The sequence below is a fragment of the Pelobates fuscus genome, chromosome 2, assembly GCF_036172605.1.
Source record: "Pelobates fuscus isolate aPelFus1 chromosome 2, aPelFus1.pri, whole genome shotgun sequence".
Lineage (NCBI taxonomy): Eukaryota > Metazoa > Chordata > Amphibia > Anura > Pelobatidae > Pelobates > Pelobates fuscus.
This window is the reverse complement of record NC_086318.1, coordinates 19,227,892-19,255,871: the sequence shown is the minus strand read 5'-3', so window position 1 is coordinate 19,255,871 and position 27,980 is coordinate 19,227,892. Positions and strand designations below refer to the sequence as shown.

The 27,980-nt window shown below is 42.3% G+C and overlaps 1 protein-coding gene across 3 annotated transcripts in view; it reads left to right on the top strand.

Moving 5' to 3' along the window:
• The window catches only part of PTK2B (protein tyrosine kinase 2 beta), a 143,103-nt gene that overhangs the window by 68,354 nt on the left and 46,769 nt on the right, over positions 1 to 27,980 (top strand). For all 3 annotated transcript variants that reach the window (XM_063441980.1, XM_063441978.1, XM_063441979.1), the window contains 6 exons: positions 4,061 to 4,239; positions 13,719 to 13,806; positions 14,032 to 14,111; positions 15,305 to 15,367; positions 25,480 to 25,534; positions 26,441 to 26,581. In XM_063441980.1, coding sequence (XP_063298050.1) covers positions 4,061 to 4,239; positions 13,719 to 13,806; positions 14,032 to 14,111; positions 15,305 to 15,367; positions 25,480 to 25,534; positions 26,441 to 26,581 — 606 coding nt within the window. The remainder of the gene's footprint in view (positions 1 to 4,060; positions 4,240 to 13,718; positions 13,807 to 14,031; positions 14,112 to 15,304; positions 15,368 to 25,479; positions 25,535 to 26,440; positions 26,582 to 27,980) is intronic.

Here is a 27,980-nt window from a genome sequence, read left to right as displayed (position 1 = left end):
GTGTCTGCACCCTCTGCATGCAGACACACACACACACACTGAACTTTCCTCAGGGGGGAGAGAGAGGGGCAGGGAGGTAGCTGGTGGCTTTAACACTATAGGGTCGGGAATACATGTGTGTGTTCCTGATCCTATAGTGATCCAATAAAATTGTGACCCAGTGTATATACATTGTACCAATATCTATCTTCCAAAGAAACCCAGTTAGAGTTATATTATTTCACCAGCATATTTGCTCCTCGTCTGATTGGCTTGTGAACATTTTAGCATTTATTTTTTTCTTTATATATACTTTAGCCAAAAATCCATTGCTTCTGCTCTCAAAAGTGTACATAAGCAGGATAACATCTGATTTAAAGGAAAATATAATTTTCTATTAATGTAAGCTATCTCTATGCTGACTGCCAGGTGCAAGGGACAGAGCTTGTAACAATGACTGAAGAGAACTCAGTTTGAAAATAAGGAGTTATAGATTTCTCAGTTCATTCTTACTTTTCGCATCTTTTTACACGAACGTTATACCTGGTATCTTAAGCAAAAATAATTGTGGCTTTTCTGTGTCGTTACTGAACGTGCTGCTTCACTGTACTCTGGTAGAAGATACAAAGTGACTGATTCTCCATAGTCATAAAAGACAAACTAGGAAATTTATTTTGGGAATTGGACGACTAGGACATCGTCACGAAGCAGATAAATGAGTTCAGGAAGCAGCCTGGAGCTTAACAACTTGTCCCATATAAAGAAAATAAATGTTCTGTTAAAATTAGATCAATAAATACTTTAAAATGTATAATTCATTATTGGTCACATGTAGTACCCACGAGTAGGACAATTCTTATTAAATTAGTGGAAAATATATTATAAAAGCACATGTGTAGGCCAGATTTTTGTATAGAAATAATGAATCATTCGGTCTCTGCAAGCCATCTCGACAGAGCCAATATGCTATTTTTGTGAACCCATTACCACGATGAGTCTGAGACGTTGCTTACCATTCAATACAAGGTACCATAATGATCTCCCTACGCTTCTACGCTGAGCTAACTCTGTGACCTTCACTGTGTCCTTCAATGCATGAATCGTTTATGTTCCCTGTACTTTAATTGTTCAATGACAACGCCAGAATTAAAATCAAAACAATCCTGAAATAATTCCGTGACACACAGAGGCTTAATGTCGCCGCACAGACACTAAGCGTCCGCTGTGGTAATGCCGTTCAGCTCACCGTGTTACCACTTCGACCCAACAATAGTGCGTTTCATATGTTCTTTGGTGGTATTTGTAAACATAGCTATTTTGATGGAAACATATATGAAAATAACCGCTTATCATAGACGATGCATGCTGGTATTTTTGAGACGTTACTTCTTACATAGGAGATATTTTTGTCACTTTCAGCCTACATCATTAGTTATTTATGGCTTTGCCATTTGCTTTATATTCTTTGTTTTTAACCCCTTAAGGACACAGGACATGTGTGACAGAAGTTTGGTCCTTAAGGGGTTAAACAAGCAGTCAGTTCCATGCTGAATAGATTAAAATGTAGAAACCGCTAATATTACGTCCTGACTTAGATTCAAACCCATGCTGTGTTCCAACAGCTGTATTGGACACATTGGGTCATTTCTAAAGGGAATCCTAGCAAAGTCTATTAGAATGTAAAATCACTCACCTGTTGCACTGCAGTTCCACAGCGGGGGATACAGATCACGTCCTCAATATTGCCTTAAATTAAAAAGATATGTTGGTCATATATTGCTTCACAACTGCAGAATTGTGGACAACTGACAAAATAAATGCAAATGTGATGTCAACATTGTGGATTTTATTTATCCAATTCTGCCTTCTCTGGGCTTGAAATGTGAAATTCTGTAAATATGCTTTGATCTGTAGGTGATGTACATCAGTGTATTTTAATCTGTTCTCAAAAGGACACTGTAGTCACCAGAACAACTACAGCTTAATGTACAGAATACAGCTTAATATAGTTGTTCTGGTGGATATAGTCAGTCCCAGTACATGCATTTTAATGTACACACTGTTTTACAGAGTAAAGGGAGTCTTTATATTGCTCCTTAGGAACACCTCCAGTGGCAGTCACTCAGGCAGCAACTAGAGGTGTTTCATGGGTCACTGATGCATGTTGTGCATGAATTCAATGCATCGCTATGAGGAGATGCAGATTGGCCAGCACGGCGTTCTTGACTCGCTTGCGCATTAGCCTCTCAATGCTTTCCTACAGGAAAGCATTGGACTGCTGAGATTGTCAATGTGATAATATCAACAGAGGAGGTGGATCGGGAGTGCGCCAAGGCCAGCGGATCCGTGTGGCGCTGGAATAAAGATAAGCTTTAAACACGTTTTAAGGAGACAATGGATGGGGAGGCAGGGACCTACAATGTGGTATTCCTGACCCTATAGTGTTCCTTTAATTCATTGAATAGATTTTTTTTATCTTGCTATGTATAGCAGATATTTTAGCAGGATGTTTTAGAAAAGAGTTAAAGGAACACACTGAGCACCATAGTCACTATGTCATGCGATAGTGTTTATAGTGCCACCAGTGCCCTGTTGTTCCCAATATAAGTAGTCAAAGTTTGACTTCTTAAATTGGATTTCCAGATGCCACACCATGGCTCCTTTTGTAGCTGAAGGCTCTTATCTCTGGGCTAAGCCCAGCGGTGCAGGCCCATTGCTGAGAGTGATCAGCTGACATTCCCAGCCAATGAGCTTGCTCTGTACTGCAGGGCTTAGCTCCGGAGAACTAACGGAGGCTTCTAAAAGGAACTTATTGGTCTCACTTCCTGCTGAGAGGAGGCGTGGATAAAGAGACAAGCACGCTGTAGTGGTTATGGTGCTTTTACATGCAACTTTAGTGCCCTTTATAAAAGACTATAAAAATACAGCATTTTTATGTAAAAATTATAAATACCCAAAGAGTTCTAGGAATATAGTCTTTTATTAAAATAAGCATTTGCACAGAAAGCACCCTTTATTGATGTTCATGACAAATATGTAAAATTTTAAATGTCAAGTTTAAACCAATCATTAGGATAATCAACAGCTTATGCAATCTTTTCTCTTGTCATGAGGATTTGCAGGCGACATATAAATCATTATAAATGACTCACATTGTGAGTAATGCCATCATTATAAAGAGAATCGTTTCACTACTTACCTGAGCTAATACTTGTAGTTAGACAATTAGAACTTGATGCCAATGGTTCTGCTACACATTGGTTCTAAGAAACAGATCGTGAAGGCAAATAGCAGCAATGACTAATCCTGAAACATGATGGGTTTATTCACTAAATTGTGAAATGTTGTGGAATCAAATGAATTTCAAATTTTAAGTCAAAATACCTGATTGTGGAAAAAAAAAATCCCCATTCCAGCTATATTTCCAAATTTTACCTAAAGTGTGAAATTCAATTTTCAATTCCTGCCATTGTACAGTCTGATATCTATGAACAACCATTTCCATGATTTGTTTAAGCCTTTAACCCCAAGTGTCCTTATCTGCGTCCTTAGTGAGCATCACTGGCATGTTGGCCCTTATTGATCATACTCCTGAGGTGGAGAGTAGTCATGGTCATAGAATGTTTTGTGAATCCTCAAATTGTTTCTCAGTGTTGCAGAATATTACGTTCCCACTCAGTGTTTCCAACCTCATTAACTTTGTTTTAATTGCCAGCCTTTTTTTTCCCATCATGTCCCATGTTATTGTCTTTGGTTCATTCAGAAGTCCATAAAACTCAAACAGTTATACATATTCTTTGACTGTGCTTGGTATTATATAATAGAGTAGCTACCCTACTTCTTTAGAAACAATGTCACTATAGTTCTAGAGTAATCTCGATTGAAACATAACTTGAGTCCATTGAGTTTAACTTTTAAAACACATCCCTTCATGTTGTTGATCCAAAAGAAGGCAACTATGATATAGGTATTTCAAGAACATTCTAGAGAACACGGGGGAAATCATAATGTGAACACTTTCTGAATAAATAAATCCACAATGCAGATATATATATATAACACTTTTGGTTTCTCTTTACAGGAGATCATTAGCTCTATCCTTTTAAGTGGGAGAATAGGACCTGATATCCAGAATGTTGAAAGTTATGGTCTACGATTGAAACATCTAAAATCAGATGAAATCCATTGGCTGCATCCTGACCTCACTGTAGGAGAAGTCCAGGAGAAGTATGAGTGCCTACATCTGGAAGCAGAATGGAGGTAATATCTATGTACTGGCTTACAATACCTGGTCCTAATTTCACATGAGAGTTTTCTTGTCCTCTTATCATCTTCACTGACCATAAATGGTGTCAATGAGTACCTCCGTGCACCTCTGGGCTTAGCTTGGTGTCAGGAGCTTCCAGCAGCAGGGAAGAAAATGGTGGGTACCCAGTGGACACCAGTCAAGTTATCAAGCCATTATTATTTAGTTTTTTGATTTTTGTCAATATTTTGCTTTTTTGACATGACAGCAAGATACAGTCAAAAAATAAACTTGAATCCGGATGTATCAGCATAGTTAGTAAGAGTGATACACTTTATATGTCACATATAATTATGGTTGATAGAGACATCTCATTTTATATATCACCAACTTGGTCGATTATCTAGAAGCATAACTAGTTTTAACGTGAGTGTAATTGGGTTATACCGACCTATTGTGCATATTTATAGTGCTTGGAAGTTTCCTTTCTGATCCTTTATTCAGTAGCAAAAGTTACCAATTTATTTCAGAGATGCCAAGAATTAATGGGAAAACAAAAAAAGCTCTGAGGCAGTCAGACCAGGTATATGGTCACATAGAGATACATTCTAGTCAGCGAAAAGTATGAGAGAAAAACCTACGTGAATATTGTGAAGTGTATTTGTGTAGTTTGAACCTAGAATGGTGCTATTAAGGTCGAAAGTTTGGTTTTAAGTTTTAAGAAACTTGAAATAGACTTTGATCACTTGGCTTGTTCTCTTTGATAAATCTGTATGATCTCAAACTTAATGTTGACCTTACATAATACCATAGGCAGTCGTACAGCTATTTCTGTGAATTATGCATTACATGTCAACACTCCATAAGGTTTTTCCTGCTTGTACCTCTTTGAGAATTTGTAAGGTGTTGTTTTAAAGAATTGAACACTGTTACAGTTTCAGACGCCGATCCCTATTTTACTTTGAGTGTAAGTAAGAGTGTGATGTTGTTTTAGTCATATATATGTAGTGACCTAGGCTAGGTGTCAAATTACGCCAAAGCCAGGCAGTACCATGCTACCTTGATGCATGGCATAACCCGTGTGGTGTTTGGCTAGGCTAGGTGTCAAATTACACCAAAGCCAGGCAGTACCATGCCACCTTGATGCATGGCATAACCCGTGTGGTGTTTGGCTAGGCTAGGTGTCATGTTACGCCAAAGCCAGGCAGTACCATGCCACCTTGATGCATGGCATAACTCGTGTGGTGTTTGGCTAGGCTAGGTGTCATGTTACGCCAAAGCCAGGCAGTACCATGCCACCTTGATGCATGGCATAACTCGTGTGGTGTTTGGCTAGGCTAGGTGTCATGTTACGCCAAAGCCAGGCAGTACCATGCCACCTTGATGCATGGCATAACTCATGTGTTCGGCTAGGCTAGGTGTCATGTTACGCCAAAGCCAGGCAGTACCATGCCACCTTGATGCATGGCATAACTCGTGTGTTTGGCTAGGCTAGGTGTCATGTTACGCCAAAGCCAGGCAGTACCATGCCACCTTGATGCATGGCATAACTCGTGTGTTTGGAAAGGCTGCTCTCCAGCTGCCTCCAAAAGGCATCAGAGATAGCTGCTAGACGGTGAATCATGGACATCTCCCCCTCAGGAGTCTGGTTACACGTGGCGTCCGCCATCTTAGGAGGTATTCCACCTTGCTCACTGACATTTGCGGTTCCGCCATGGCTTCTCAGCTGTGCTTGGGGGCTATCAGGGTGGGGACCAGGATCACCCCCACCGGTCCATAGGGGGTGATGGTAGCAGGGCACCAGGAACATGCTCAGCTCTTTGCCTGCACCGGTCCGGGAGATCGGCCACCTCTCCCGTCCTCAGCACTGGCTAGGCCTCACTGAAGCTTGGCATCTGGGGTGCCTTAAAAGCCTGCTGGAAGCGTTCCAAGGTCGGTTCTTCGTTTAGCTTACCTAGAAGTAGGTTGATTGATGCCCGGTTATTGACTTCTCAGCCAGAAAAGATTTGCTCAGTGTGTCCCTGGGAGCTAACAAAGGACACCACCAGTCGCCATGATTGTCAGGCTCCACCTCCTGTTATGTCATCTATCTTAATAGAGACCCATCTTCTTTATGACGATGCATCCTGTGAATTGTAAAATTCCACTATGAGCTGATTACACCACTGAGTAAATCTTGCCTGACACAAAATAAACTATCTTTGATTAAGAAAACTCTTCATACCCAGAACTGTCCTTGCATTGCACTAAATTAGGAATATACCATCACTTCCAGCTCACCTGAGAGAGTGTAAAACTATGAGATTGACTGTCAGTACATGCATGTCCGTATTACTCCAAGCAGCACAACCACTGCAGCTGTTGTTTTGTTAATACCAGGAGTAACTTGGCCTTTTGCCGCAGTAATGGGTCAAACTGTTCTGCAATGGTTAGCCCTCTTACATTGTCCCTGCAATATAATATATACTTGGCTTCTGCAGAGGCATTCGTAGGCTGAGAGCAATTGCTGATCACTCTCAGACAATGAATGACATTCTATGCACAGGAATATACAGCTCTGATGATGCTGCTAAAGGTGGAGTTCCACCTCTGGCAGAAAATAGGGTTAATGGGAAATAAAAATCAGTGTTTAGTAGACAAAACCCAAATGAAAACATAGTAGATAGGACCCAAAGAAAAACATACCTGCATTTAATTATGCTTGCATTCATTCAGGTTATATTTATGAACAGCTTAAAAAACCAACAGATCTCTTGTCTGCTGCCTTTTCAAGCCCTCCCCTCCTAACCCCGCCCAGGCTTTCTGTGGCTGTCCAATCACAGACTTCCCAATGCAGCTCAATGAGAAGCCTTTGCAAGGCAGGTACTATGGGCAATTGTTGCATCTTGAGTTCAGTGCAACAAAGCTAACCAAACCAGGAAATAACAGGACCAGTTATCGGCTTAAAAAGCCAAGGGGGTGTAACAAGGTTACATAGTTACATAGTTACATAGCTGAAAAGAGACTTGCGTCCATCAAGTTCAGTCTTCCTCACATTAGTTTTTTGCTGTTGATCCAAAATAAGGCAAAAAAAACCCAGTTTAAAGCACTTCCAATTTTGCAACAGGCTAGGAAAAAATTCCTTCTTGACCCCAGAATGGCAGTCAGATTTATCCTTGGATCAAGCAGTTATTACCCTACATTGAAAGATTATATATTGAAAGATTATATCCTTGAATATTCTGTTTTTGCAAGTATGCATCTAGTAGCTGTTTGAACATCTGTATGGACTCTGATAAAACCACTTCTTCAGGCAGGGAATTCCACATCCTGATTGTTCTTACAGTAAAAAAACCTTTCCTTTGCCTTAGGCGAAATCTTCTTTCTTCCAGTCTAAACGCGTGGCCTCAAGTCCTATGTAAAGTCCGGTTTGTGAATAGATTTCCACACAATGGTTTGTATTGGCTTTGAATATATTTGTATAATGTTATCATATCCCCTCTCAGGCGACGTTTTTCTAAACTAAAGAGGTTTAAATTTGTTAACCTTTCTTCATAGCTGATATGTTCCATTCCTTTTATTAATTTTGTAGCCTGCACTTTTTCTAGTGCCATAATATCCTTCTTTAGAACAGGTGCCCAAAATTGCACAGCATATTTAATGTGTGGTCTTACCAGTGATTTATAAAGAGGCAAAATGATATTTTCGTCCCGAGAATGAATGCCCTTTTTCATGCATGACAATACCCTACTGGCCTTGGCCACTGCTGATTGACATTGCACATTGTTGCATAGTTTGTTGTCTATAACAATTCCCAAATCCTTTTCGTGTGTTGTTATCCCTAATTCACTTCCATTAAGGGTATACGTTGCTTGTGTATTCTTTACGCCGAAGTGCATAACTTTGCATTTTTCAACATTAAATTTCATCTGCCATTTGAGTGCCCAGTCCTCTAGACTATCTAAATCCCTCTGCAGCAAAGTAATATCTTGCTCACATTGTATTATTTTACAAAGTTTTGTGTCATCTGCAAACACTGAAACATGACTTTCAATGCTGTCTTCAAGATCATTTATAAATATGTTAAATAGAAGGGGTCCCAGAACAGAACCCTGAGGGACACCACTTGCCACCTCTGTCCAGCTTGAAAAATTACCATTAATGACAACTCTTTGTACTCTGTTTTTAAGCCAATGTTCTACCCAAGAACAAGCATTTTCATCTAGACCGATTTCCTTGAGTTTGAACACTAATCTTCTGTGTGGAACTGTATCAAATGCCTTGGCAAAGTCCAAATAGATCACATCCACTGCAACACCCTGATCTATACTTCTACTTACTTCTTCGTCGAATGCAATCAAGTTAGTTTGACATGACCTGTGCTTAATAAAACCGTGCTGATTTTTGCTGATAACCATGTTCTTCTCAAGGAATTCTTGAATATAATCCCTTAATAACCTTTCAAATATTTTACCAGCGACAGAAGTTAAGCTCACAGGTTCACAGGTTCATTTATAAAAGTGTCAATTTCTGTTGAAATCTAAGCACAGTAAAAAAAAAATAGGGCACATGACAGGCGCATAGTCGCCAAATGGGCAGGAGGAATTACCCCCCAAACTTACACCCAATAACACACTGACACTAATGTATGGGTCAATATGCCCACAGCGTTATTAATGTTAATAATAATAAAATTAAAGTCACTGCCCAGCCCCCCATCCCGCCATATAACATCATATGTCCCCAAAACAAAAGGCAATGATCCATATTTTTCCGTAAATATAAATAACAATAACAACAAACATCATAAACATAATATAAGAGCCAAACTTTGTTAAATAACCACGGTAGGGGTATACCCAGATACCTCTACCACACACCAGGTTCTGAGCCACCACCGAGCTCAAAACCTACCAAAGTTCATAACGAACCGTTTAACCAAACTCCTAACCAGCAGCCTCCCTGCCCTATTCTATTTACACCACCCCAGAGCCTGTTTGTTCCCTAACTTTTTTCTCTCGAGTCCTGGCGCTGTGACCAAACGGGAGCTAACACCCCTTACTCTTTTACATGGGAGGGAGGGACAAATTAGGCCAGGTAAGCAAATTAAAAGTGCATAATTCTAAAATGGCTGTCTATTTATACTGGGCCAACCCGTTAACACTGCATCTCCCAATCCCTGGGGGCCTTCCCCCTATGCCCGCCTCCTAGCTCTGTCAGGCCCCATTCCACTAAGCTGTGCTTGTTCCATAGGGTTACACTCTTCACATAGAAAACATCTCAGTAAGCTAAAGTGCTTTAGAGGTGTGTAGGTGTGTAGTGACCTTTTTAAACTCTGTATGAGTAGGGTTTCACAGCGAATTGCTGCACATACAAACTCAAAACACTAAAGTGGCCATAGTGCTTTCAATAACCCTTTCATTTCAGTGATATATATATATATATATATATATATATATATATATATATTGGGATAAGGCATAAAAACATGCTTATTACAGAAGTATTCCTCACCTAAAGTGTAAATATAATTTTCCGAGCAAAGTTCAGCTGAAAATACAGGCAGGTGTTTACTCAACTAATTTTCACCTTCCGTATTTTTTTTCCATTATTTCAACTATGTTTTCACAGCAGCAGCATAAGTGAGACTTAATTGAACGTGAGAAGTCGAATAGCATTAATTCAGATTATACCTTGGGGTATGGAGATGGTGAAAATTAGAAAACTACCAAATAAAAATAGACTCTCTTCTCCATAGTAACTGCTTTCCAGAGCCACAAATCACTGCTCAGAGTTGTGTGGCCCTTGTAAACCACGCTGGTACTTTAATTGTACTTTTATTGTGAGCTCTGTCGTTAATCTAGATAATGAGAAAACCATTAAGTTCAAGTTTCAAATTGTTATGAATCTGTCCACAAAATGTACTTGTGATCAAATCGCATTCTCCAGATATGGCACTACCTGTTTCTATGTAAAGAGCAGGGTATCTCAAGGTGTTTTTGGAAGTTACTAAGTTTCTTCTGTGTGAAATGGCGCAGGAGATAAGTGCCTTAAGCTCCATGTAATTTGCCTATAGGTGTTTGGAGTGCAAATCTATACCTTGCAGCGTTTCTACTCAATGAGTCATATTTTTTTAGGACGACCATTAATTCACCAAAGGTTATTGATGGTCTTAATAGGCAGCATCTTTGTGGGTTGCTCCACTGTTTAGTGGACCACTCCCTGAAAAAGTCAACATGGTATCTTCAAGACCTTGTTTGTCCAAATGGAATGCTATTGGTCTTTTGGATCATTTTCTGGGGTCTTTAATTTGTGTTTCAGATCAATTTAGTAATCAATTATTTCATGGTGCATGCATTTTAATTTTTGAGCAGCATTTTTTCTAGAAATGCGATCTCTACACTTATTGTATTGCCCTATCTGACGTCAGTGGCTCAGTGAGAGGAGAACTGAGTCAGTTAGCACACAGGCATTGCATGGATTAAAGACCAAATTACCATTATTTCATTATATCACTGTGTTTATACTGTGCTAATACAAGGTAACCCTTGCTATACGTGCTAGGCCTATGACCATGGACCAAGGCTAACAAGGATATGGACAGAAAGACACTAAGGGCCAGTTAAAGGGGCACTGTCACTGTCTACTTAGTTCTATATCTAACAAATATATATTTATTGGGTGTAAAAATAAAATTACATTACACATACGTCATAAGTGCTTGTCTATGCTTTATTCAATGGTTTAAATCCCAGAAGTGCAAACTGTTAAAGTCTGTGACGGTTTATTGAATTGATGCTTCTGCTTAAGGTGGACTGTTGGTGTGAGCTACTCATGAACTATTACTAGGGGCTTAAATGATGTTATCTATCTTGCTGGTAACATACGTAGCTTATTTGACTGATGTGTGACCATCTCTAATGTCCCATTTGTCTGTAAGCAGTAAGAGGCTAAGAGGACTGTCTTTAATTATTGTTGAGACAACATGCATACATGTTTGATTGAATAGACTTTCACTAAATTATATCTACTGCCAAACACTTTTCTACACTTTTCATAAGGAAGAGGCCTACAGAATTCTCTCCGGGGAAGGTTATGCAATCAATGTTTTATTTGCTAATTTAGACTGAGATTCTGGATTTCTTCAGATAAAGGCACTCTCTAAAGCTGGCTCATTTCCAGAGAAGGGAATGCTGCCAGGTATAAATGTGATACTTTATTTCAAAATCACAAACATGAAGAATCAGGACTCCAGTACACTCAACATTGTATAATAATAAAATACTATACTATGTCCTAAGAAAGATTACATTTAACTTAAACTAGCTGAATGTTCTGAATTATATCACAGAGTTGGGTTTAAATAAAGCTGTTAAACATGTCATCACATTTTTACGTCTCATTACATTACATATGATAAAACATAAATAAAAATGTTTTAAATTATGTATATTGATTTTTTTTTGATTTCTTTAAATGTCACTTTTTTTTTACCTGGCCGAGCAGCCAAGTTGGATCAGTCTCTGTTATCTGATCAACCGCTGCTCAACCTAACTTGCTAAGTGCTGCGATTGCTCTGTGTGACACTGTAGCAGCAGGCAAGTTAGGTTGAGCAGCAGATGGTTCGATACAGTAGAAGTTGACCAAACATGGCCAAAAAAGTCCAAAAATAAAAATGGACATACATAATTTCAAATATATACATATATATAATTAATATTAATTTACTGTAATAAACTACTAAAAAAGAGACGTGGAAATGTGATGATATTTGTCCTTTAAGGATATACCCTTCATATAAATATAGTGGTGCAAGTCTCACTCAAACTATGCTTACAAGAGATATATGATATAATAGACACAGTGTCTAATCACTCATTAACACAAATGTTCTGAAGAGCTGAGTCAAATCCTATATTTCCGTTGCCATTTGGTACCGAGAAAGAGATACATTTCTCCATGCGCAGAGCAAACCCTCATAGAAGGCTACTTGTACCATGAGACACCAGCAAACCCTCATAGAAGGCAACTTGTACCATGAGACACCAGCAAACCCTCATAGAAGGCTACTTGTACCATGAGACACCAGCAAACCCTCATAGAAGGCTACTTGTACCATGAGACACCAGCAAACCCTCATAGAAGGCTACTTGTACCATTAGACACCAGCAAACCCTCATAGAAGACTACTTGTACCATGAGACACCAGCAAACCCTCATAGAAGGCTACTTGTACCATGAGACACCAGGCAAGACCAGGTCGCTTACACTCACATTTCCTTCATTCAAACATAAGGAAGCTTTATTTATTTTTTTGACAATCTTTATTTTCCATTTTACGTTTTACACATATATTAAAGAGCAAGGTACAAAACAACAATGTTGAAGAACATTTTTACGATATTACATCTCGACTGTCAGCAAACAATTATTTATAGACAAAACAGAGGTCAATATATTTGGAGGTCAAGTGTGTTGGTTCAAACAGAATCATCAACTCCTGTAGGTAAGTAAATATACTTTGATATGGTGGGAGGAGCAGAAGTATAGCTAGTCACCTGTGAAAGCCTACTGGATTACAGACAGGGTTGTCTGGCGTCATGTTGGCTTTGTAGTAACACGGTTTTATGCGTTTACATTTCTATGGGTAGCTTTACCTTTCGTTCTTTATTTCCCTTTCCCCCCTTATTTTTGTTTGACATTCTTTATTCTCCTTTTTATCGTTTGACATATATATTGTTGTGCACGATACAGAGCAACAGTAGCAAAAACATTTCTTGATTTTACAACTCTAATGTCAGCGAACAATTATTCACAGTCGGGCCTTCAGATTACATGGGTAAGAGCCAAGCGTGCTGGTTCAGATAAAGTTATCAACTACTGTGGGTGAGCAGTTGTCTGGTGAGATGTTTGTATGCTGAGCTGTATAGCCAGTCATATGTGAGGGCACGCTGGTTACCGGTCAAGGTAGTCAGGTGGTACGTTGCTGTTCAAGTGACTTTGTGTTACACGATCTCAGTTCCCTGTGTGGCATGTTACTTCGCATACCATGTGTGTATAGGTAAATGTGCCCCTATTGCGGGCCTGTCTGAGTTAGTCGTTGGGGGTATCGTCCGTCGTCCAGTCTTGGAGGGGGGTGGGGGTTAGGAGACATTGGGGAGGTGAAGGAAGCTTTATTGAACAGAATGATCAGTACACATGGGTTAACATCAGTTACCAAGCTACATGTACATGCAGAGATGGCCTCCACAACCAAGACTCACTATACCAGGCTATCTCCAGGTTCTTGTTTGTCATGGAGGCCCAATAATTTGCATATGTAGTGTTTAGCCTAGCTATAGCACCCTGCTGAGTGTGTTGCTGTTCTTAAATGTCAAATAACAATAGGATTGCAGCATATTTATGGTGAGTCAGACTCCTGAAGGCCTTGACTGCCAATGATTCACTCCTGACATTCTCTTATTGATGTGAAAACAAATTTTCCTGACAACAATTATTATCTTTAACTCACCAGGTACGATCTCCGAATCCGCTATCTTCCAGACGACTACATTGAAAGTTTCAAAAAGGACAAAACTACTCTGCTTTATTTTTATCAACAGGTTAGTACGGTCTAACGGATGTTTTATCTCGTAGATGAAAGCTAAGACATAAACAGATAAACGTAGCTGTGGAGTGTTTGTTTTTTACTGCTTGTGTTTTTCTTGTAGTTATATAATGTTCTTTATATAACCAGCAGCTGCACACTTGATAGGTCACAACTGGCGAGAACATTGGTTTAATGGTAACGAGTCCGTCATATTTTTGACAATATCGTTTTTCCCCAGCTTCGAAATGATTATATGCAGCAGTACGCTACGAAGGTCAGCGAAGGGATGGCATTACAGCTGGGCTGCCTGGAACTCCGGTAAAGAGAGCCTTATTTAATAAAAGGGCAAATGTCAAACGTATTTTCGAACAAAACTGACACATTTTGTGTATTTATTAGGAGGTTGATTAGCTACACTGGATATTGTGAAGAACTGCCGAAGGAACTTGAAAGTAAAATTTAAAGAAACACTCCCGTGGAAAAAAAATATTTATTTATTTTTAAAATTTAGTAGATATACCCCCAATGAAAACAAAAATGGATTTGTTGCTATTTTTTTCAATTAGGGGTTTATCTCAAAACAGTTTGCAAAAGCTGCAGATGTGCTGTCCTCAGCCTTTGCAAGCCATCCCCTTCTAACCCCGCCCAGACTTTCTGTGGCTGTCAAATCACAAACGTCCCAATGCAGCTCAAGGAGACGTCATTGCAAGGCAGCTCCAGTGAGTCAAACAAACTAGGAAGTAACATGACCGGTTGTCTGGCAGCCAAAGCGGTGTAGCAAGGATAATTTATAAAAGTGCCAATTTTGTAAAGTGAAAACGAGGACACACTCTTCACACATAAAGCATTTCAGAACGCTAAAGTGATTTATGGATCTGGGGTGTCCTTTTAAAGTGATTTTGGGTCCTTTTTCTTTGCATTCACCATGAACCTCTAACAATTCCCAGCAATTCACACTTCAGTGAATAGCTGAATATTTGCAGGCTAATGTTCACTCTCTTTCAAACTATCAGCATTGAATGCATATACTCTGTATTGGGACATTTCCGTTCTAACCTGTATCAGTATATGGAAATAATTTCTATAATCTGATGATTAATTGACTAAAACTTGGCAAAAAGCTAATTTTATATCTTATTTCGCTCTTCTACTCCCAGGCATTAACCAGGATGTAACAGGGCTCTGCAAACTACAGCTGTACGGTTATTTATTTAACAAGTGAGGAATGTAAAAAACTCCCTTATCACGAAGAGGAATTTTAATTACAATGATTCTCTTAGAGTAATTCAAACTGGCATGTTTGTGTAACATCACACCGAACGACAAGATTCGGATGAATTGAGCAGATTCTAAAGCCATGCAAAATTGTTCCATTGAAAAATAATACTAGAACATGTGACTTGTGTTTTAAGAATTATTGTGTATGCCATCTATATGATTTGAATCTCTTGACTTGGTTATTAACAGTTAATTAATGAATGAATTAATTTTATTTTATTTGTACCATGCAGGAGGTTTTATAAAGACATGCCTCAAAATGCCCTGGAGAAAAGGTCCAACTTTGATTTCCTGGAGTAAGTAACCAGACAGACAAAACTCTTTAAAAACTTCAAGATGAGGGTTTCTACATGCTGGGGCATGAACTAGTAGTCCGTACGTAGGGCCCAAATACTGCTCTATAAACTCCTCCCCCTCCCATTAGCCAATCAGATGGTTCTTGGAGTCTTATCAAGGCGGTTTCACACTTGGTCCTGTTTCCTGTGCTCATCAGCAAATCTGGAGTCACAGCCTTTAATAATAAATACGTTCCCCCTTAGGAACATATGTTCTATAGCCACTGGGGAGACTATTAGCAGAATGTGATATTATTATTATTATTTTTATTATTATTTTTATATAGGTGATATACACCTAAACAAGCTACATGACTTCAACATTTAATTTTTAAATGTGCATTTTCCTCAAATATTTAGTTAAATTCTTTCCACTTACATCATTACATTTTCTTGTTGAAATTTAATTGTTTTGACATACAAATGGAGACGACAAACAATTCCTTTAAAACATGTTTTGTTTTTCTTAAATAGTAAAATTTGATTTTAAAATCTACACATTTGTGGCGGGGGGAATCAACAGAAAACAAATGGATAAAATCTAATAAATTCAAATTAATTTCTTTTTTTTTTTTTTTTTAAATTCTTTATTTTTGCACACGATAGGTAAGGCAAGATTAAAACAACTTGAAGGCTTGCGCAGAAGCCAATAGCCAATACTTCAACCTCGTACACACAATCATTGACAGTAGACGACAGCGCAAACCACTGTATAAATTCTGGAAAAGACTTATCCCCGTTCGAGGATTGTATGGTTTCTTAAAATTCCACGCTGAGCCCTCGATAGGCATAGCCAGAGCAATATACCCGTGAGGCTTTCGTATAAGATCAGAATACCCGGGCTCAAATTTGGAAATACCAATACTGACATCAGCCCACTTGCTATGCCTCGGTATACTTTCTACATGTCCCGCCCCCTATCGTGGATTTTGTAATTTTATTCAGGCACTATATCTGTAGTAGGAGCCCTAATCATATCAATGCTTTAGTGAACTTTAGGCATCCTCAATTCTCCATCAGCATACTTATGCCTGTGGGAGAGAGAAAAAATAAAAACAAACACAGGAATTGAGACAACAATAAACGTCGAAAAGGAAAACAACTAGATGTGGAAAGTGAAGAGGTAGAAGAAGAGAAAAAGAAAAGAGTTAGCAAAGGATAGGGGAGAAAAGAAGGAGAGAGGAGCAAAAAGGTGAAAGGGCTAGGGGTGAGGGAGGCGAGCGAAGCCATTGAGGTCTCCCTTAATGCTAGACCACTCGGTACTATATCCTGGTCCTCACTATACGTCCTTCTCCTCAGTCGCCACTGGAGCCTATTATGCTAGAGTCCCATGGTTCCCAAATCTTATGGAAACTAGCGGTAGTCCCCCTCAACCTAGCAGTCAGGTCGTCCATAATTCTGCTGTCCCTTATCCTAGAAATCACCCCCTGGATCTCTGGGCCTCCAGGCGAAAGCCATGCCGCAGCGATGACTCTGCGTGCACTCAAAGTCATTACCCGTACCAATTTCCGTTCCCGTCTCGTCCATCCCTCTATAGATCTGTTTAACAAATATATCCACGGGTCCATGACTAGGAGCTTGCTAAACGTCTGCTGGATTAGGTCTTCAACAGACTTCCAAAATCCATGTATTTTCGGGCATCCCCACCACATGTGGAGATATGTGCCTCGGAGTCCGCATCCCCTCCAGCAATCATCCGTAACTATTTTACCCATTTTGTGCAAAGTTACCGGAGTGGTATACCACCTAAGCATGGTTTTCCATGCCTGCTCCTGTTGCGTGACGCAGATGGACGCACTTTTGGTTGCTTCCCAAATCTCCTGCCACTCAATTCCCTCCAGTTCCTCCCCCAGGTCCGACTCCCACCTATCTATGTACTTCAATCTACCCCATTCCTTAGTCTCCGTGCTAAGATGAGCATAGAGAAGCGTAATCAATCCTTTAGGGGTAGCACCATCTCTACAAAGCTTCTCATAGAAAGTGAGCGGACTCTGGGCTGCTGTTCTAATCCTGGGTTTTCTAGCGAAGTCCCTGATCTGTACATATCTAAAAAAGTCAGCTGGGGTCAGGTGGTTGTCGCGTTGGAGATCTTCAAATGGTACAATTTCCTTGTCTTTATACAGCTGGTACAAGCGTTGTAGCCCTGCCCTTTCAATACTTCGGAAGTTTCTAGGGGCCATTCCAGGCGGAAACTCTCTATTTCTGAGTATCGGAACCATAGGGGATGGAGAGGAGGCGAGTCTAAATTTATCGCAGTTCGCATCCCACAACCGAATTGAATTAAGTATAGACGGGCATGTCGCCCTTATCATGGGCCTATGTTCTTTTGGGACCCACACCGTAAATTGGGGGACGTCTATACCCACTAGCAGTGATTCAATCTCTACCCACCTCCGTTCCCCAACAGGGGAATGCCACATGACCACCTGAGACAGTTGGGCCGCCAAATAATAATAATAGAGGTTTGGTAGTCCCAATCCTCCTCTATCCTTCCGCCTATAAAGGATTTGTCTGGCTATTCTATGCCTTTTATTGTGCCACACAAAGTCGCAGATCGCCCGCTGTAACGGAACTAATTGAGATTTCGTGACCCGTACAGGGAGAGCCTGGAATAAGAATAACAGGCGCGGAAGAATATTCATTTTCACCGAATGAATACGTCCCAGCCACGAGATTGGCTTGTCCGACCAGTTTTCCAGGTCTCCTATCAGGGTCCTGAACATGGGGTCGTAGTTGCTAGAGTATAGTTGACCTGGATCCGCCGTCAGGTGGACTCCCAGGTATTTGAAGGAGTTCGGTTCTAGCCTTAGACGGTGTGTTGCCTGTATCCAAGCCACCTCAGCCGCAGTCAGTCCTATGGGCATCGCACTTGATTTTTGTATATTTGCCTTGTAACCAGATAGGCCCCCGTATTCACTTATGACTCCCTGTAATGCCGCTAGTGACTCGATTGGGTTCGTCAGGGTAAGGAGGACGTCGTCCGCATAAGCAGCGACCGTGAATTCTTCTCCCCCTACCCTGACTCCGCCTATGTTTGGGTGTCTGCGTATCGCCTGAAGTAGGGGTTCCAGAGCCAGGACAAAGAGGATGGGGGACAGTGGGCACCCTTGTCTGGTTCCATTATGCAACCTGAAGGGAGTCAGGGGGGCACCTGTTATTTGTATCTGTGCCCTGACATCATGATACATTGCCTTCGTTATTTGCATAAACTCTTCCGGAATCCCCAGATGTGTCAATACCGAAAACAAAAAGTTCCACCGAACCCTATCGAAGGCCTTCTCCGCATCAATCGAGACCACTAGAGAAGGTGTACCTGTCGCCACTTGCTTCCAGATTAGATCGGTAGTCCTTCTGGTGTTTTCGAACAGTTGCCGACCCTGGATGAACCCGACTTGATCGGCATGGATAAGTGAAGTCAGGAGCGGATTCAGTCTATCCGCCTGTATTTTGGCCAATATCTTTAGGTCCTGGTTAATCAATGAGATAGGCCTATAATTTTCAGGTTGGAGTACGTCCTTATCCGGTTTGGGCAACAGTATTATCGTAGCCAATGCCATCCCCGGATCTAACCTTCCCCCTTGCCGTAAGTAGTTGAATAACGTCACCAGTCGGGGCGTAAGCTCTTCCCTAAAAGTTTTATAATACGTCCCATCGAATCCGTCTGGGCCTGGTGCCTTATTGCCTTTTAGACTTGTTATTGCTTTGTCAACTTCTTCTACGCTAATTTCTGCAGCCAGGCTTTCGGCCGCCTCCCCCGTCAGTCTGGTCATTCCCAGACCTTCAAGGTATCGCGAGATGTCATCGTCCCCTCGTCTCTCCTGAGCTGACCCGTCCGGTGTGTGATTGTACAGTTGCCCGTAGAAGTCCTCAAACACCTTTGCAATATCAGCCGGTTTTGTTTTTGTAGTGCCATCCGGATGCCTGATGGCCATAATGTGGGATCTGCTGTGCCTGGGCCGCAACGTCCTAGCCAGGAGCGTGTCCATTTTATTTGCCTTATCAAAGTATGTACGCCTGGACCACGTCATGGCTCGAGCCGCGTCATCAAGCAGAAGGGTACGTATGTTCCTACGAACCGCCTCTAGGCGGCCGAGAGTCTCATCGTCCGGGGCAGATTGGTGTTTTTGTTCAAGGTTCCGCAGCTGTTTTAACAAAGTCTCCAGTTGTTGGTGCTTCAGTTTCTTCTTCCTCGTGGCCAATTTGATCAAGTTCCCCCTTATGACCGCCTTATGCGCTGCCCATACAGTGCTAATGCTCACGTCCGGGGTGGTGTTCTCATTAAAGTAATTTGTTATAGCCGTTCGAACGTCTTCTATTATCATCGTATCCCGCAGCAACGACGCATTTAGCCTCCAGCTCCAAGGGCTCGTGACGCATAAATTACCAAGTATGATAGAGGCATCCGCATGGTCAGACCAGGATATGTTCCCAACCTCCGATCCCACTATCCTGGGCATGCCCGTCGCGTTAATCAAGAAGAAGTCAATCCTGGAGTAAGTTCTATGGGGGGCCGAGTAAAACGTATACTCCCGGTCCAGCGGATGTTGCGCCCTCCATACATCGATCAATCCCGTGCTCGCCATGAATGCCTTCAGCAGGCGGTCCTGCCCCCCCCTCCCCTGCGATCTCGGGCCTCCATCCCGTGAGCTCCTATCTATCGCCGGACACGGGGCGGCATTAAAGTCTCCCCCCATAAGGATCATACCATGAGGCAATGCGGCAATCTTACCTCGCAGCTTATCCCAAAACCCTGCATCTGGCTGATTCGGGGCATATATATTAATCAAATGGATGTTGTGAGAGTGTAGGGTCCCCGAGACAATAATGTATCGTCCCTCTAGGTCTACATCCTGGGCAAGCACCTGGAAGGGGCAAGTACGTCGAATAACTATGGCCACCCCATTCCGTTTACGGTAGGATCTAGCTTCAAATGAACCCGTATATATATGATCTCTTAAGCTGAAAGTAGCCTGTTTGGGGAGGTGGGTCTCTTGTAAGTACGCTATGTCCGAGTCCATCCTTTTCAAGGCCCGAAACAGGAGACGTCTCTTTTTAGGGGCGTTAAGGCCCTTAACATTCAGAGTGGTAAGCTTAATCTCCATTCCGAAGCACGACGAACTCTGCTAATACTGCTGCGCCCTTGTCCGTACAAATAGTCGCTAGTCGAGCGTCCGAACCCCCGTCCAGGGCTAGTAGCTCGCCCGCCCCCCCCTGAGCCCTATAGAAGGAGGATACAGAAGGTAAAGAGAGAGAGAGAAAAAGAAGAGAAAAGAAAAACAGAGATATCATCCGGACCCCGTCCGACATGACGAGAAAAAACAAACGAAAAAATCTGGTCTTACAAAATGCCAGAAAAAATATGGGTGGCGTGTGCCCACTTCCCCCTCACGATCAACGTGTGAAGGGAACTGAGGATCCCTAGAGTCCCGCCTCCCACGCGCCCAGGAAATCCTATAGTGACCTTCTGTTCTATCGCAATACTTCCCTATACCGAACCTTAGTCCTCCTCCCAGTGCCAACCCCCCATTATCCTTCCTGCAGTGGTCGAGGGATGCATACGTAGGGTCACCTCCCGTCTCCCACCCCGTTCAACATTGAAGATACATATCCTGTTCCCCGTGTAGGCCCCACCCATCCCTCAAGGGCCACAGATGAGACATCCACCTAGCTCAAAACCAAGGGGTCTCCTCAAAAAAAAACTCTCCCGCCTCCCTCCTGATCCGCGCCCAAAAGGAGGGGGTGCGCCTCTGCGTCAAACGGTGCACATCCCTGCTTCAATTCCGAAAGGGAGGTGGGCCCAAGTGCATAAGAAATGAGGGGATCCCATCCAAGTGTCGTGGTGACAGGTGGGGCCATGCTCAAAGGTGTTAAGCAAAAAGCCCCAATATGACCTCCCCTAAGGCCCTCTATAAAACCCCCCCTCCCTTAAACCTTGGGACCTCACCGCTCACCCCTAATCGATACTGGCAGGAGCCACGGCAGCAAAATTTAAGGTCCCCATTTAGGCAAAGCTACCTAACGTGCCCCGTCGCTACCCACCCTCCTTAGGCTGTGTCAGTACATCACATTCAAGTTGTACACGCATATACATAATACATTAATACATTAAATAAAACAACACAAGGCAAAACATACCATACAGAATACGTCGAGAACCAGGGTAACATAGTATATTTTCCAATTATTATTCGCTAGATCCCTCTTGCGAAGGCGATCCTATATCTCTCAAAGGGCACCAGGAATAAAAACGCCCCTAGGACCTTAGCCAGATGGGTATAGATCCTGGGGTGATTAGTTCCGGAATACCCTAACCTGTTGCGTCCTAATTAAAGAATCAAGTAGCGAGTGAGGACCTCTCAAGCAAGTAAAGTGGTCTGCAAACCTATTGGTGCTGCGGTGCGAACATACAGGTTATTCGCCTCCGCATAGTATTATTCGGGACCTGGTCCCCTTGCTATATGTTGTGGTTTTCTTCTCACATAAATTTTCCGTTGTTTGTTTACGGGTTTTTCAGTTTTACAGATGGCAGTTATTTTTATTTATTCAACGTTTAAGTATTATTTTTATTATTTTTATTATCTTCCCTTAACGGCCCGCTCACCTACATCTCCCCATCCCACCCCCCCATATAAAGATGGCTCTGCGGGGTAGGCTGGTAGGGTAGTTGCGGAGGTGTTACTTAGCAAAATCACAGGGGACCCCAAGGCACCCACCGCAACACGTGCGAAGGGCGGCCCGGCAAGTCGCTCTACCCTACTACCGATACTTCATCCCCACTCGCCCCTGAACTGAAACACAAAACAAGTTTCCCCCCCCCCCACCCCCCCCCCTAATCAGTATGGAGGGCCAACAGGGTATATATACAGTTTAGTAATATTATAGCTGAAGTCGCTATTTTAACTTTCCTTTTAGGGGTCTTTACATTGTGGGGAAGTGTAACTTCTATTAGTGGTAGTAAACATCATCATCGCATTATTATTTTCCTATCAGGTTTCTTTACGTTTTGGGAAGATGGAAATTCCGTCAGCTTTACTATACATGGATTACAATTTACTTAAATTCCCTGTTTGTCCCCTTATTCGTACATAAACACATATACATTGAATTTATTTTTGTATGGGTTTCTATTATTATGATAATTTTTTTATTTATTTATTTTTTTTAAAGTAATTTGCCAATTCTTTATCGTGGGTACTTCCGTCCCCATTCCCCCCGGGGGGGCAACTCTCCACCACAACCCACTGCAATACAAAAACCACTACCGCCGTATCAGGGGAGGGGCGGAAGGCACCATTGAAAACCTCCGCTGCAGCGGCATGGGGGAGACGTATCCCCCCAAGGGGCAGCAGCGGCGTAGAACATACAGAACCAGTACAACAACAAACAGGTAACCAGTCCCATAGGGGTAAGCCCGGATCCACCCGGGTGGAAAGTTCGTCACCAAGGGCATCAAGGGCATCATGCGGGGTGGTAGGCCCAGGTGCATGGCATCCGGAGTGTAGCGAAGAGTAAAAACCCGGTCCCCACCCAAGCTAGCGGAAGAAAAAACAAAAGAAAAAAGGCCCGATCCAAGCCCTCATGTCTCTGTTAGGTCCCAAGGCAATGAGCGGGACAGTGGCACCCATCCGCCCCCGTTGTAAATACAGGACCCCGGATCCGAAAAACGAAAAGCCTAGCAGGGAGTCCGTGAGGGGAATACGGGAAAAAACCAAATCCCAAACCCGAAACCGGGGGCCCAACCCGTTCCCCACCCCAAAAAGAGGGGGGAGGTAGACACCGCATCCTCCTCCAGGCCCAGTGCCCTCATTCCAACGAAGGGGAGAAAAAACCCACAAAGAAAATCACAAAAAAAGGGGGCTAGATAGTACGATACCCTCTGCATTTATCGGTGACCTCTCCGTCCCGCTGCTCGCCACTCCTGAGGCATCAGGGGAAGGTCCGCAGGATACATCGCCACGTCAGGGAGATCCGAAGGCGGTTGAATGCCGAGGCCGCTCAGTAGCCGGTGGGGATCTCCTCCCGGAGTAAGGACGTGCGCCCGGTCTCCCCGGAACACCATCAACTTGAAGGGGAATCCCCACGCATATTTGACGCCTGCTCCTCTCAGGGCTTCTGTAATGGGTCGCCAGTCCCTTCTCCGTTGCAGCGTGGAGGGGGCCAAGTCATGGTAGAGGGAAACCATCTCACCAGCGTACAGTATGGGCCCTTCACGGCTCTTTTTCATGAGCGCTTCTTTAGTGCTATAGTAAAAGAAGCGGATTATAACATCACGTGGGGAGTTGTTGTCGCGCCGTTGACTCCTGAGCGCCCGGTGGGCCCTTTCCATGTGCCAGCGTTCCTCCGGTAATTGCGGGAGCAGTGGCTTCAGGATGGTAAGTATAAGCCCCTGTAGGTCTTCATCGGAGCTTTCCGGCAGGCCCCTCATACGGACATTGTTTCTCCTGGACCGGTTAGCCATATCTTCAAGGGCGAGGTCCATGTCCACCATATGAGCAGACACGCCGTTCACTCGCTCCACTACGGCATTATGGGCCTGCGTTAAGGCCTCTGCGCGGTCCTCTAGTTTCGACGTCCGTTCTCCCAGGGCACCGATCTCTGCCTGCAGGATCGCTGTACTATTCGCAATTTCGCCGGCTAGGAAGGCCCTAACCTCCGCCAACTTTGCCAGGATCGAGTCCCGGTTCTCAGGGGATGCCTCCCTGTCTGCACGAGGAGAGGTTTGCGGGGTAGTACCAGCGCCATCTTGGGTCCCCGGGCGGCTCTGTTTCTGTGCCGACATGAGGTCCAGAACGGTGCCCCCAGAATCAGGTCCCTTCTTGGACAGCTTTTTGGTACTTCTCTTCTCCATTGCGGAGCAATGTTAGGGTAGAATTTTCGAAAAAGGTCGCTTTTGTAAGCTATTTGGGCGCGTTCGTCGGGAGCCCTAGTGAGACACGTCTAGTCTCATCGACGGTCAGACCACGCCCCCTCAAATTAATTTCAAGGATAGAAAATGAGAGAGTTATATATTAAACTATTAAATTAACACACAGGCTTTTCTTAATTTTGATATTTCAGCTGTTTAGTAACTATCTCCCTAATTTGGTATCCTTAAATATCCCATGTAAGGATAGAAAACTTGGGAGTTATCTACTAAACAGGTGAAAGATCAACATTAAGAAAGTCACTTTTATCTAATAGGTGTGGGCTGCGGGGGTACAATGCCCCCCTTGTATAAACGTTTTAGCCCCTACCTGCTGCGTTTCACAGTCATATAGTTTTAAGCAACGAATACCCTTAAGCACTTGGACAAACCATTGTTACATTTATTATTACTGACAATCTCTTTATAGAACATTCGTTGGATATAGGTTTCTGGAGGTAGATTTAATGAGTCAAAATCTTTATTTACTAAAAACAGCAAAACCCGAAATACAAACTGTAGGCCAAAATAAGTGATTTGGAAAGAAATCATCAATTAAGTTATAATCACGTATGACGTGTTTAGCCTAAATTTCACTACAAGTCAATGATTAGTGAATGAAACCCTCAGATCTGATTCTTCACAGTACAACTGAGGAATTATGGGTTTTTTGTACTGAGAAGTCAAGGACCTTTGCTAGACGTGGCCACATATGGCTTTTAGAGCTTGTGAGGGCCACATGCCCACCAAATGTGTCACTCACCAATGAAGTGCTAATACAGGAATGGGATATTTCCAAGTAGGCGAATGGCTTTAAAGAAACACTCCAAACACCCTAACCACTACACTTCTAATCACTCTCAGCCAGTGAGCCATGCCTTGCTTAGGAACCAACTCCCCAGCGCCAGTAGTGGAGGCGGGGAGCAGCGCCTGGTGAACTCCAGGTAAAAAGCCATACTGTTTTACACTACTGATAACATAATCACTACAGTGAACTGTAGTGGTTATAGTGCTTGAAGTGATCCTTTAGCTCAAGACTATAGAAAGGGAAATGAATGACTTCCCAGAACTGAACAGTATAAAATAATCATAAAAGATGAGCGATCACCAATGTATACACAGTAAAACATTTGTAATGACTCGCAAGTCACAACTTTTTTTTTCTTTTAAGGAAAGAAGTAGGTCTGGACTTGTTCTTCCCAAAACAGATGCAAGAAAGTCTCAAGGTATGGATTTCAGTAAATGACATTATTGTGCCATAATGCAAATAAGAAATATTAATAGAGAAAGTGTTGGTGGCAGTCTTGCAGTTTCCAGCCCAGATAACAAGCGTGATCTAGTGTAGGTGCGGTGAAATATCTCACGCAGTGCGATGGTGAATCCCGTCACACCACACACCAGCGCTGTCTGAACAGGAGAGCATAAAACACACAAATGTTGAACATAAAGTTGTTAGAAATTTGGAAATCCAATATTTTAATTAGATAATTCATCAAAGCTATTTGGTCGGTCATTGCTTTGGGGGTGTTCTCAATGCTTATGTATGAGAAACATCTGACTGGACAAGAGATGTTGGTCACACCATGGACATGCCATGTGTTGTATATGGGATCTCCACACACATACTGTTGCACACTAACATAGCTCCAGGCTCTTAAATGAATACAGAAAGCCACATCAGGGTGGGATGCTCAAAAAATAGAATCCTCATCTGAGCTGCCATTATTATATGTGTATCACTTGGGGCAGGTGTTTGGTCTGAGGTCCAACTACAAATTAATGTCTTTTTGTTTGCATGAAAAATCTGAGATCCCAAGAAATATCCCAGTGGCCCAATCGGACTCGGAGACCTTAAAAACGGCAGGTCACCAACTGACACACAAACTGATAGTGTTAAACTAGCAGAGGACCTGCCTCACTCCTGAAATACTCAACTGACAAACATCTCAATGTACATAAAATCGATTTTAATCAGCAAAAGTATGATCCTGTGAGGTTCCAGTAGAAGAAACCCTATATGCTAGTATCTCAGGGGGCAATTGTCCTCATACAAGCCTCCCCCTTTGTATCACTATGTTGTGCGCAGCACTACACTGCTTTCATTCAGAGTTGTATTTTTTTTTTTTGTTCAGCCGAAACAGTTCCGTAAGATGATCCAACAGACGTTCCAGCAGTACGGCTCTTTACGAGAGGAAGAGTGCATCATGAGGTTTCTGACCACATTGTCCAGCTTCACGTCTATTGACCAGGAAACCTTCAGATGTGAACTGGCGGTAAGTTTCTGCACCAGTTTCTAATTTGTTTAATTGCTTGTTTGACTGTAACCGCTTGTGTCTGAGGAGATGCTGTAGATGGAGCTACTTCTCTTTGTGTCAAATACTTGTAACTTACGTCCAAATTTGTGGCATACGATCCTTTTCATGGTAAGCTGACAATAGACTTATACGTAAACATTGACTTTTCTAGGCTGAAATGCTAATTGTGGAATTACATTTGGGGTTATGTATGAAAACTGTCACATTCCTGTTTTCATACGTTCCACTTGTGTCATTTTCTTTTGTATAAAACTGTTCTCATCCCATTATTATTCCACTCCTTTTCTCTGCCTTGTCTGCAGTGCACAAAAATAATTAGTCTTTCTGACACTTTATATTCATCTTTTCTATCATTTGGTTTTTTTTTTTTTCTGATGATTTTACCATTGATTACATCTGCTTACATAATAATACAAATGATTAATATTACTAAAAGAAAAAAAAGTGCGTTTGTAAATTAAAGTATTGTTTATTCATTGAACAAAAAATAACATTAAAGCCGCTTACCTATGACACAAAAACCACCAATCTGACCGGGGTGGGAAAATGTGGTCATTGGAGCAACTGTGACCCTTACAGTTTTGAGTCCGATTCTATTGATATTTGACCAGCTGTTGCTCAACCTAATTTGCCTGCTGCTCCAGGTTCACATAGAACACTCAGAGAAACCGCAGCAGCAGACAAGTTCGGACGAGATGCAGTTAGTTAGATTATAGTAGAAGCTGGCTTTGGATCAGGGGCCACAAGTTGCAGGCAGGGCCGGACTGGGGATACAAAGCAGCCCTGGAAAAAAATGTATGCCAGCCCCATAAGTCATTGTACCATGTAGAGTGTAAGAGTGTGTGCATATATAAATATATATATATATATATACACAGAGCTATATATATATTCTACGTTTATAAATTAGTAACTGGAGCAGGATAGTGGAGTGCAGGGAAATGTTGGTGTGTGAATGCAGATAAGAAGGGGTGTTTGTGTATGGTTCGCACTGTCTGGGTGAATGAAGTGGTGAATTTGTATCCCTTATTGTCTGTAGTCCATTCCCATCTCCAATAGCTAGTAGCCCATTACTGCCCCATAGCTTGTAGTCCATTTTTCTCCCCTATTTCTCATAGGTAGAAGCCCAGTCTCTGCTCTCTGTAGTTAGTTGCCCATCCCCCCATAGTTAATAGCCTATGTTTCTCCTCTTCCCCATAGATAGTACCCAACCCCCCCTATAGTAGAAACACTCACTTCATCTCTCCCATAGATAGTACTACATTCTCCTCTTGGCCTTGATTTTTCTCCTCACCCCATTCTCCCCCCATAGATAACACTCAAGTCCCATTCCCCCCTAGAGAGTACCCCAATCCTC